General features: G+C 43.1%; 1 protein-coding gene across 1 annotated transcript in view; it reads right to left on the reverse strand.

Annotated features, from left to right (window-relative positions):
• Nucleotides 1-706: 706 nt before the first annotated feature.
• zfpm1 (zinc finger protein, FOG family member 1) overlaps nucleotides 707-12,355 on the reverse strand; it is a 157,186-nt gene continuing 145,537 nt past the window's right edge. The window contains exons 7-9 of the mRNA XM_055009111.1: nucleotides 9,047-9,280; nucleotides 7,620-7,862; nucleotides 707-6,540 (exon numbers count right to left, since the gene is read on the reverse strand). Of these exons, the coding sequence (XP_054865086.1) occupies nucleotides 3,929-6,540; nucleotides 7,620-7,862; nucleotides 9,047-9,280 (3,089 nt within the window). The 3' untranslated portion in view covers nucleotides 707-3,928. The remainder of the gene's footprint in view (nucleotides 6,541-7,619; nucleotides 7,863-9,046; nucleotides 9,281-12,355) is intronic.

A 12,355-nucleotide genomic window follows, 5' to 3' on the forward strand; every position in this document is an offset into this window, starting at 1 on the left:
TACTCATATCATAAATGCCGATGATTCATTCAGCCTTTTCTTCAAGACCCACATTAAACAGAATCCACACACTGAAAAGTTTTCTTGTGAAAGGCGGCGATTTATGAGTGAATCCACACCAACAATGAATCAAACACGAATCAAGGCCTCCCACTCAGGTTCACGACGAGAGCCAAACGAGGACGAAAACACTGAAAAGCCACGAGAAAGAATTGCACTTACATATGGATGTATCCACATTTTCTATTAAAATACAGTCTTTGGCCAACATTTCACCAACATTTGAGGATCTAACATCAGTAGAATTTGATGTGTGGTGAGTATGATAAGACAAAATTAAACATTTTTTGATTTTTTTGACTTAAAAAATGTCAAAATGACTAAAAATGTATTTAAAATAACATAAAACTCATCCAAAATGACTAAATATTTGTCTAAAATATGGTAAAGACTGTCCAAAGTGACTTGTCTGTGTAGTTTCAAAGTGACTTGAAACCTGCCTAAAATTACCCAAAATTGTCCAAAATTACAAGAATGAGTAATTCTTTAATTAAAATTTAAAAAGTGCACATTTTTCAAGCAATGGTAATATTGTGTCTCCAGAAAGTTCCTGTAACTGTATATATATGAATGGAAAAGCGTTTTACCCGAGACGCCATTTTAAAGGTTTAATATCACCAGAAATAAAACTTTGAAAGAATCAGAGTTGCACTTTTCATCAGTGTCTCTCAGAACTTTTTTTTTTATTTCCCATGCATAGTTTGGACAAGAGTGTAGTGGAACTGAAATTAAAAATATGGAAATATAAAGTGTTGACATTCGTTGTGATTTTTCTGCATTAAAGATGTCAAAGGAATCAATAACAAAACATGTTTACAACAACAAAAAAAAGAAGTTTTATGCAAAAGTCCTTCAAGGTCGAGCGATGACGCGTTTTTGGATGAGAAAAAGTGCCGCACAACATAAATACATGAAACAAAAGGAGCTAAAACTAAAACATTCAGCACATTTTTATACAACACAGTGCAATGAAAAGGGGGAAGTCTAATGGATGTTTCAGTTCCTCAATTTGTGACTATTTGACAGGTTCTTCTTCTTCTCCTCTTTTAAGAACGGAGACACATGGACCAGCAACGGTTGTAAACAGTAGTAAGATGAGCGACGCAGAAATCACAAAGTTTAAAATCCTCCATGTTTGCATGTAGTAACATGAAATGGGGGCAAAGTGATGCTAAAAGTCGTCTTTGATAATTAATGTTCACACTTGCGAAGAAGCTATTTTACATAATCTCAGGTTTTCTTGAAGGCAGAGTAGCACTGAAGTACTTAAAAGTACAAAAACTTTCCCTAAACGGAGCCTGTATTTCAATCGAACCAGCTAAAATCTCATAATCTGCAGTGTTTGACCAGTTACACTTTCAGCATCTGCGAGCGTCCAATATTTCAGCATTCGAGTCCATTTGTAGCTCAAAATTTGTACCTGCATGGCAACTACGCTGCCAATATGATGGTGTGCATGGACAGAATTTGTAGATTTACATGGTAGAATTTAAAACAGCTATGCATCCATGGTGTCTGATGCTGTGTCATCCTAACTTTACAGTTTTCAATTAGAATTTTTGTTGATAAACTAGTTTTTGAAGCAGAAAAACTAAATATTTTTGTTTTACTTTGAGCGCCGTTGTATGTTTGTTGGTTGTCTGTCCATACGTGTCGTTCTTGCAAAATTCACTTAGACTCAACGACTTGAATCTGCGATGCTTTTTAAAACACTTTACGGGCTGGTATTCTACGCTATAACTCAGGAACAGAAGTAGAAATGCTGCCCATACTTCCATTTTGTCAGATTTTGAATTAAATGTTGGGTTCCCAATATGAGTGTGGACAGACATGGATGTAAACTGGTTGGCAAAGACGTCAAACAGGTAGGTGGTAACTCTGGTTATTGTTATATTACTGCTGTTTCCCACTTATTAATGGATGGTGCATCATGTTTCTGACTGTGTTGGTGCTACGTAGAGCTTTGCAGCCGTACGTTGCAAAGCTGTTGGCTACCACTAGGGGGCAACATTTGTCAAAAACACTAGAAACGTAGCTGCTGTTGTTGGTGTTTGTGCTGTTGTTGGTCTTTTAGCCTCTATCACAGCAAAGATAGACGTTACAGTGGAGTGAATTTGAGAGATAAAAATACTGGATTGACGTCGCAGAGCATCAGTGGTGGTCCTTGAGCAGTAGCTGTGATTCTAAACGCATATAATTAGCATTTAATCTGAGCTAGCATCATCTCTGATAACCCTTAACTTGGCTTACATGGACACCAACCATGAATCCACCTTTAGAGGCTCCATTTTGGATCAGGTCCTTGTGAAACTGGATCTCGGTTCTGGACAGGTCCAACATTTTACAACCATAAAGACCTCTAGCTCAGAGTTTTAGTGTCTCACGAAGGTACAAATTCTATTTTTAGGAGCTCATGTTGATAAAATCCTGAGAATTTAATTGAATTTGTGTTAAACTCAACATGCGGGTGCAGTTTTAACTACTGGCAGCTTTAATTCCAGGCCTTTAAAAAAACACAAGATGGTGCATTTGCATCAATTTTGTAAAAGAAAAAAGCGTTTCACAGTCGTAGCTAACACTGTATAGCAGCAGTAGCTTGGGAATATGTGGCGTAAACTGCATGTGTGCGCGAATCAAACACACAACAGCCACCAGAAACGATTAGATGCTGTGCTGTGTGAGGTCTTCTAACAACATGTGACTGTTTGCTGCTTTGCCTTCATAGCCGGATAGAAGTACAATCATTAAAAAACATCCCTTAGCATCAGTCTGCGACAAACAAAGCTATGTCCTTATGAGGTGAAGCCGCTGCTAACAGAAGACGGATTCTGTGTAACCTGTTGCAAATCAAAACAAAGCTGGTTTTCAGGTCATCAATTAAAGCCCAGAACACAAAATGCCAACGTGATAAATTTCAGTGTGATCCCAGTGATTACTATGAGAAGATATTACATATCTACACCTAGAAAATTCACTTCAACACACCCAGATCCAAACAGTTCCTTCCAACAGTATGAAAAATATACAAATAAAAAATACAAATACTCTCGGACACTAGGTAGGTAGTTTTCTGTTGACATGAAATCAGTGAGGACTAAAAGATAAATATTTCACATTTTTTTTCTCCCTCGCGTTTTAAAGAGAAAATAAAAATTTTGTGTGTATGAAAGAAAAGAAAAAAAGTCCGTTTTGAAATATTATCCTTCAGTAATTAGTAACATTGTGATGCCACATGTTGTTTTTGTTTTTTTTTCAGCTAAAAACGCTCCAGCTTCTCTAGTAAGCAAAAACAGAGCCAGTGTTGAAACCAAAAAGCATTATAGAATTCTTTTTTTCCAGACATCATACACTATGCACAGATAATAAAAACATTAACAATGATCAAGTCTTTTTCCACACCAGAGATTTCCTCCGTTTTAGGTCTGAAACATCGAGAGCGTGGGAAAATCAGCATCGTCAGTCAGAATCTAATTACTGCCGTTATATACTCAGTTCAACAGGAGGGCGGGAGGGAAGGTGTCGACTTAGATCTTTTTAACGTCCCTTAATGAGGCCTGGGAGTGGTTCATGTAGGATCAGGGACCGGCGTACGAAGACAGAGTGATCTACGGGACGAGGGCACATCAGCATGTGCAGGTAGCATCAGCTCTTAGTGTACTACAAACGTTGACCCATAGGAGGAGCATCAGTTACTGTATGTGAGTAACGCCACCTGCTAATTCTGCTGCCGGGCATCAGGCCCCGCCAGGTGAGTAACAGTCATTCACTGTCATTCAGGGTGACGCCAGTCGAGCGTCATTTTCGGAGGACCATCTGAGCTTCTTGGAACTTTAGTGAAGGAAAAGACGAAGGAAGGGAAGGAGGAAGCTCACTTGACGTGTTCGGCACTGTGGGAGGAGCAGTAGTATTTCTTGTGAGCTATGAACGTGGAGAGGCTGCTGAACTTGATGTTGCACAGCCGACAGAAGCGAGAGTTACCATTCTGGACCGGGGAGATCACCGGGGTTTTTGGGGCGGGCTGGGGGGCGGGAGGGGAGGTCGGGGTTGGGGTGGACTTGTCTGGAAGGGGGGATGGCTCCATCTTCACCCTCAGGACCTCAGGCACAGGTGACATAGTCAGAGAGGGAGCCCTGGGGGGAGACACCGGCAGAGGAGAGCCGGCTGAAGGTGATCCTCCCCCAGCTGAGGGGCTGCCGTTCAAAAGGGGGGAGACGGGGGAGGTTGTGCCGCTCCTGGCCTGACCGTTAATGCTGTCTCGGTGGACTCGGGAGACGAGCCTGGCCTGGTTGGTTGGGATGGTGGAGGTGGTTGCAGCAGCTCCGTCCCTTGGACTCAGGCTGGGGCTGCGGCTGACAGCGCTGCCCGGCTGGGGGAGGGTCTCCTGGGGCGGCTGAATGGTGACGACCAGGCCGTGGGTGGTCTTGAAGTGCTCCATCAGGTCACAAGTGACGAGCCTGTTGGGACAGTATGGGCAGACCATCTGAGTCGATCCTGAACCCTTAGCTCCGGCTGCCGGAGTGGCAGCGAGCACGGTGGTCGTATGCAAGGGAGATGTAGCATCGGAGGAGGGTAAGGCAGAGGGGTGAGGACTGGATGATGTGCATTGAGTTTGGGCAACCCATTCGGCGGGTAGAACTTTAGCCTCCACAGGGTGCAGAAGATCCGGCCGCTCCTGCTGAGGCCTGGTTTTGGGGGAGGTAGAGGCTGATCTCTTGAGCCTGTGCAGCTGCTCCAGGGTGTGGGGCTGGAGGGTGGTGGCAGGGCAGTAGTAGGTTTTATGAGCCAGGTAGTTCTCGATGCTGTTGAAGCTGATGCTGCAGGCGGTGCACTTGTGGTAGTCGGTGAGAGGCAGAGCTGGGAGATGACTGCTGCTGCCGCCACCAGGGACTTCCCTCAGACGGGGCCTCTTGCTCAGGTCGATCGGACCATCTCCTTCAGGGCTGGAGCTGCTGGCACCACCAGGAGAAACTTCCTGCTTCACTGCCAAACCCAGAACGGAGGGAGATGGCGCTGAGGCGGTGGCAGCGGCGGCGGCAGCTGCAGCGGCAGCGTTTGCTAAGGCTTCGGTTCTGGCCATGTGGATCTCGTACATCTTCTTCCTCTTGCGTGTGCGGATGGGCTGAGGCAGGAAGGCTGCTGCGTTGCTCGTCTTGGCCATGTGGACAGCTCTGTGGTTGGACGGGTCGTGACGTGACGCACAGTAGAATCGTTTGTGAACAGTGTAATTCTCATGACGGCTGAAGCGGATGTTGCAGGCCTCGCAGAAGGTTCTGTTGGGATCATCTTCAAGGTCTTCTGCAGAACCACTTGCAGGGCTCTGGCTGCCTTCACTTGCTCTTCCTCCTCCACCGCCTCCTCCCACACTTCCACCTCCACCTTCCCCTTCAGAGGAGGATGATATCCCATCTCTGCCCACTGGGGTTTCTGTCTTCACCTCCACCACCCTCCTGGATTCTGCTGCTCCGCTCCCTGCAGGAGGTTCAGAGTCGATTGGAGAGGCGGAGGCTGCTCTACTTGAAGCTCCACCCTGAGGGGATGTGGATGAGCCATGCGCCCCGCCGGAAGGCACCGTGGCTGGGACTGCATCTCTTGTCGAGCCTGAAGCTGAGGCTGCACCTTCTCCTTGGTGTCTGCTGGAGCAGTACAGCCTCTTATGTGCATAGAAGTTGTTGATGTTGTTAAAGGTGATGTCACACTCAAAGCAGGTAGCTCCTTTTTGAGGTGGAGTGGCGGTGGCGGTCGGTGCAGTCGGCCCGGTGGGGAAGAAGGCTGCAGGGTTGTTCTGAGCAACCGTCTGGCCCTGCTTCAGTCGGCTGTGGACCATCTCTGACATTTTAGCCAGGATCTCTGAAGCCTGAGGCAAGATGGCTGCCTCGGGGTTAAACATGTACTGAGGCAAGAACATCGCTCCTCCTGGAACGACTGAACCGGTTCCTCCCACATGAGCAGGGCTGGAACCAGGGGTGGGACTTGTCGGTTCTGCCTTCACAGCTGTGGTGGCTGGACTCTTTGGAGATGTTTGGCAGGAGGTGGTGGCAATTTGTTCCTCTTTTGTCTTCCTCCTTGCTTCTAGATCCCCTTCCTCTCCCCCATCCTCCCCCTCCTCCTCATCTCCAGCCTCCTTAATCTCCATTTGCTCCTCCTCTGTGTCTGAGTCTGAATTAGGCTCCTCTTTGATCTTCAGATCCAAGCTTTGGATGTCAGAAGGACTGTAGCCTCGAGGGGTTGCTGAGCCACCGTTTGCACCAGGACTGGATGAGTCTGGTTTGGGGACACAGGCCAGGGGCTCCTTCTCCTGGGGTGATGGCTGGGGGTGGTCCACCGATGATGGGGTGCTTTGGCGAGGAGTGGGGCTCCGTTCGGCCGGGACTCTGACCTCCAGGTGGGTTCGTACATGCTGCTGAAGCTGTGCCGGGGAGTCCGAGTTGTGGCCACAGACCTGACACTTGAGCACCACACCAGAGTCTCCTGGACTCAGACCTGAAGAGGAGAGACAATATTAGCGAAATATAACACTGGCTTACATTTGAATTCAGAATTATGTGTTGTCCAGTCACCCTTTTTGGATGCTGTCAGCCCATTAAATGGTCGTTATCCTTTTGGATCATTCCCATACAATTGGACTGGTAGGGACCTCCTCCACCTTCTAGTCGCTCACCCTGTTTAATTAATCTTGATATTGCTTTGTTTAATGGTGGTAGAACTCTGTTTTTGCACTTACAAAGAACAATAAATGTCAGTATTTGGGGAGGTCTAAGTCAATGGACTTTCACCCAGGAGACTTTATATCAAGTCCTGTCTTAGGACATTATCAAGTATTTCACTTCTGCTTTGCATTTTTTTAGCTTGTCAGGTGTTTTTGGTTAAGTTTAGGTACCAAAACAATTTGTTTAGGTTTAGAGGAGGTTTGTGGTTTGGGTAAAAATACACCCTTTGGGTTACAAAGCTCTACTTCACGCAACATTATCAGTGTTACTTTTGATTTATCAATGATCGGAATGGATGATAACGTGCTTTCTGGTTGACTGGAAGGTGGAGGAGGTCCCTATTGGCCCCTATGCATGGGAATAATCTGCAACCATAACAGCGGATTAATGGCCTGTAAACAAAGTTTTCAACTTGTGAAAATGGCAATCTTGACTTGATTAACTGTCCTGAACCCTAACGCATGAATTCACAGTGATGCGTAGGGTCTGGGATCGAGAGAACTGGATCCAATTTAGGGTGGATTCCAAAGGAAGCATTAAGAAAATGTACTTTTTAATTCTGCCTCCTGTCAGTTTATCGCTGTCTGTTTGCATTGCATTTCCTCCCATTGCCTGAATCTGTATTATTCTCAGTTACTCAGCTGGGATGGACTGGACTTTGTTCTCAGTACAGCGAAGTCGCCGAAACATGAGAAAACAAACCAGAAAAGAGACCACAGGCACATCAGTTGCTTTATCTAGTTCTGATTTTCTGCTTAGGGTTGAGTGCCTGAAATCGCTCGCCCCTCAAAGAATCACTGAGAACTAGAACTGATGAACAGAATCAGAAAAAGCCTCGATGGTTCGACTCACCGGTGGACAGCGGCAGCTTGGGGAGTCCTGGTCCCGGAGAGTAGACCTCACTGCGAGATCCGGGCTGACAGACCATGTGGCTGGTGACCAGGTGGCTGTAGAGGATGTCCCTGGTGGTGGAGATAAAGCCACAGCCGTGACACACACCGCTCAGCGTGTCGGTGTGAACCTTAAGGTGGCGCTCACAGTTGGCTTTGGTGGTGAAGGCCGACAGACAGATGAGGCAGACAAACGGACGCTCACCTGTGGAAGGACGAAGAGGGATAACACGCTAAATATTCTCAGGCTAGCAACTCAAGTTCTAATAAAAACACCAAAATGACAGCTAAAAATTATGTTTTTGTCATCTTTTCCTCAACAAAGAGTGGAGTTCCTTCTGTACCATCTCTAGAGTCTGAAGCAGCGTTCACCAGACATGCTTGAATTTCCTCCAGGAATTCGTTCAAATTATTACAAAATTAGGCCTCAATGTGCTGCTCCTGTTTACTGTAGATGTACATCAATCAGCCACAACATTAAAACCACTGAGAGGTGAAGTGAATAACATCAATCATATTGGTACTATGTGGTGTTCTGCTGGAAAACGTTGGATTCTGGTGACCGTGTTGATGACACTCAGACAAATAAACATTGTCCCAGAACAAACACACTCCTTCATGCAAATGGAATCCCAAATGTCACTGTGTCACAATGTCCACCACATCGCAAAAAGATAAAACAATCAGGATCATCTTGGGGAACATGATAACCGCCCAAGATGTTGATTTGACCTCCAGACTTCCTAGACCCCAAAGATCAACGGGATGCAGTGGAACCAGTTTGATTCCCAGAGGCCCCACTGCACAACCCAGAGCACCCAAAGGATCCACTGCCAACGTCCTGGTCCAGACCCTGAGGTCCTCTGGTCCAGGCGCCATAGGACACCCTGACACGTCCTCTGGTCCAGACCCCATAGGACACCCTGACACGTCCTCTGGTCCAGGATCAATGGTTCAGAGCATTTTGGACCACATAAGTGGGACCAACACAATATTAGGCAGGTGGTCATAATGTCATGTCTGATCAGTGTATATATATGAATGAATATTTCACTCACTGCAGGAAAATACACCCCAGCACATCACACAAAGATAAAACAATCAGGAACATCTTGGGGAACATGACAATTGTCCAAGATGTTGATTTGACCTTCAGACTTCCTAGACCCCTCTCTGATCAAACATCAATAGGATGCAGTGGAACAAGTTTGATTCCCAGAGTACCCAAAGGATCCACTGCCAACGTCCTGGTCCAGACCCCATAGGACACCCTGAGGAGGTCCTCTGGTCCAGACAAAATGGTTCAAAGCATTTTGGATGACTTAAGGGGACCAACATAATATCAGGCAGGTGGTCATGATGCTATGAATGAATGAATATTTCACTCACCGCTGTGCGTTCTCATGTGGATCTCGAGTGAACTGGCGCTGGGGCAGCTCTTGTTGCACTGTGGGAAGGGGCAGATGCGTTCGTTGGGGTAGGACTCCTTCGGCTTGTCCTGTGGGGGGGACGAGGCGGCGGCCGGCTGCTTCTGGCGGCTGGCGCAGTAATACATGAGGTGGGCCTGAAGGTTCCTCTCGCTGCGGTACCAGATCCCACAATCCTTACAAGGGAAGATGTCCTCTGAGGGCCGGAAAGACAAAGAGTTAGCTAATTAAACAGAGACACAACAAAGCAGTGTGGGGGGAACAACTTGAAAATAATTACGGGATAATTACAGAGCCGTTCAACAAGTGTGTGGATGATTGGTCTGGACCATGAAACAACAGCAGCGACTGACACGTCATTAATCGCAGTAAGAAAAGGGATGATGGGATGTTTGTCCTACAACCAGGTCGGTTCAGGTGATTGGGCGGTTATTTCTGGTCCAGGTCCAGTTTGAACTTTAACCTCTACCTTACTTTTTAAAAATCTAATATGTTTCAAGACCAGATTCTTTTTTTTTCATCCTTATTTATTTTTCATTTTTTCTGTGTAAATTTAGTGCTTTGCATGTTTTTCAGTGTTGTGTTGCCATTAAAGTTAGAACCTGTTCAACTCTTGTGTTGTCCTGCGGGTCAAAATTGACCCAGCTTAAAGTTTTAAAGGAAAAAAAGAAATGTTAAAAATGTTTCTTAAGAACATTCACATAAAAATCTACCAAAATCCAGCGAAATTCGCTGGATTTTGGTTGATTTTTATGTGAATGTTCTTAAAGAAAATATTAGAAGTTTTACTGATAAATATGTAATCACTTTAGATATTTTTAGGATTTTTTTGGAAGACTTTTACTCATTTTTTGAAAATATTTACAAGAATTGTCTTGCTAAATTTGGGGGATTTTTTGATATAAAATTTTTAAGGAATTATTGGAATTTTCTTCCTGAAGGTTTTGCAAATTTTCAGAAATTTGGGGAATTTTTTTCTGAATTTTTGGATATTTTTCAGACAAGGAAACAATATTTTTTGGTGTCCATAAATGAGGCAACAGGAGGGTTAACTACAGAAGAGGTGAATAGAACATAAAGTCTTTATTGTCATTGTACAACAAAACTGAAGGTGCAGTCCTACCGTGGGTGTCGTAAAGAAGTTAAAAGACTGGGATAAAGAATTTAAAAACTAGAATAAAATATAAAAGAAATACAACTAAAAGAACAAAGTACCTAAAGTGCCCTGGAATCAGATTATTGCACAAACAAAAATTGAAATGAAACCCTTTTTGTTTTGCTGTTTTGTTTCAATAACTATCAATATTGACTGAAATTAGACATTTTACATGACATTTCTTTTTGGCTACATTGCCCAGCCCTATTCTATGATGTCTTTGTTTTTTAAAGATTCATTTTCAGATATTTTTGCCTCTATTTTGGGAGGGAAACGACACGCAGCATGGATTTGAACCCGTGATGTGTGGTAACATCTGAGGAGGACCAGTTTTAAATTCTAATGGGTCTCATTTAAGAGACTTTACCTTTATTTAACCCTTGTTCTAAGAATACACCTTTTTTCTTGGGTAATTTGACAGATAAGTGGTTAAAATATCCAATACATGGGCGCATATTTTCTCCCACGCCCTGTCACTGTGAGGAGAAAAGCAAAAATGCCTGAAAATAGAGCTATAAAATCTATTTATATCTATCTAAAATATTTTAATGAAGTTATTTTGCCTCTCTAACAGCCCAAGAGAGCTATTATGGCCACTAAAGGTTAAGACGTCTAACTTTTAGAGCCACAGTTGGCCAAAATGTCTCGAATTCCTAACGTATAAAACTGAAATCAGTCCTCACAAACATAGAAACACACATTCCCTTGCTGTGAGTATCCACGGCAACGAGGCACGAAGGTTACGGGGACGATAATTAGCGTTAGCGTCTCATCGTCAGAGTTATTTCACTGCAGTGCATCACATGTAGGAACGTGGAATCATTTAGGACGCCGTGTTAGTAAGGTCACATAATAAAAATGCATAAAAGTACTGTGAAAATACTGTACTGTAACAACATTTAAGTGTCATAAAATATCAAAGAAGTACATATTGTGCAGTAAAATGCTCCATGTCGGTGTTTTATTGTTGTCTAAGATGTTTTTGGGCTCATTTTACTTCCAGGTTCAGCTGATTTTAACTACTTTATATGCTGTTTCTAATTTTTAAAAGTCAGCTTTCTCATGAAAATCAGCTTTGTGACATTTTACAGCTAATCCAGTTAAAGCATGAGAATGTTCTCAGGCTTAATCTTTAAAAATTAACCTTTAAAATCAACTAAACTGATGATACACGGTTTTTAGTGGAAAGGTCGAGCAGAACATCTGACTGAGACGTGGTGCAGTGGAAGTAGAACGCTGCACGAAATGGAAAAACTCAAGAAAAGTACTTTGTATTTGTATTTAAGTGCAGTATTTTAGTAACTGTTCTCGGTTAAAATCCACCACTGGCTTTAGGGAGCGTCAGAAACTCCTCTGCTGCTGTTATAGAGCTACAGCGCCATCATGTGGACAGAGACAGCATTACAACTGTAATACTTCAAATAGGTTAACAAAATAATATTCAAACCAATCAAGATTAGAGGGGTTATTATATTTATCTCATTTTAGTACGTTTTTAAATCCATTTTATTAAAGGGTTTTTGAAATTATTTGCATTTCTACTAAACTGTTGGTGTTTTTAGGTTTCTTTGATACAACTTTAAACCATATAGATTATTTAATTTGACCCACATCAATGTTATTTATACAGCACATTTAAAATGACAGAAATTCAGTGTATTCAAGCAATAAAAAAACATGTAAATTTACCTAATTCAAATATTGACTTGATGACCCCACCATAATGCTTATGATACAAATGTACATATCTGACTTAAATATTGAGGTCATGATTCTACAATATCCACATTTATTAGATAAATTTACCTGAATAATTTAAATATTATCTGAAAATATTATTTATTTTATTCATTTACCTGACTACTTGAATTTTAAGGTTAAGCCACTAAATATTATTTATGTAAATAGATCTGATTCACTTAAATACTGAGGTTTAGACCCGACAAGAGTGTTAATTATATAAATTCAAGTTAAATATTAAGGTTATGATCCGACAATACTATATACAGTAAAGGTTTTCGGTTAAGACCTTATAATATGAATTTACCTGAATTTACCTACAATTTAGTTATTAATGACCGGCCCTGCAATATTATTTATGTAAATTTACCTGAG

The sequence above is a fragment of the Amphiprion ocellaris genome, chromosome 3 (assembly GCF_022539595.1).
Source record: "Amphiprion ocellaris isolate individual 3 ecotype Okinawa chromosome 3, ASM2253959v1, whole genome shotgun sequence".
NCBI classification, from domain to species: Eukaryota; Metazoa; Chordata; class Actinopteri; family Pomacentridae; genus Amphiprion; species Amphiprion ocellaris.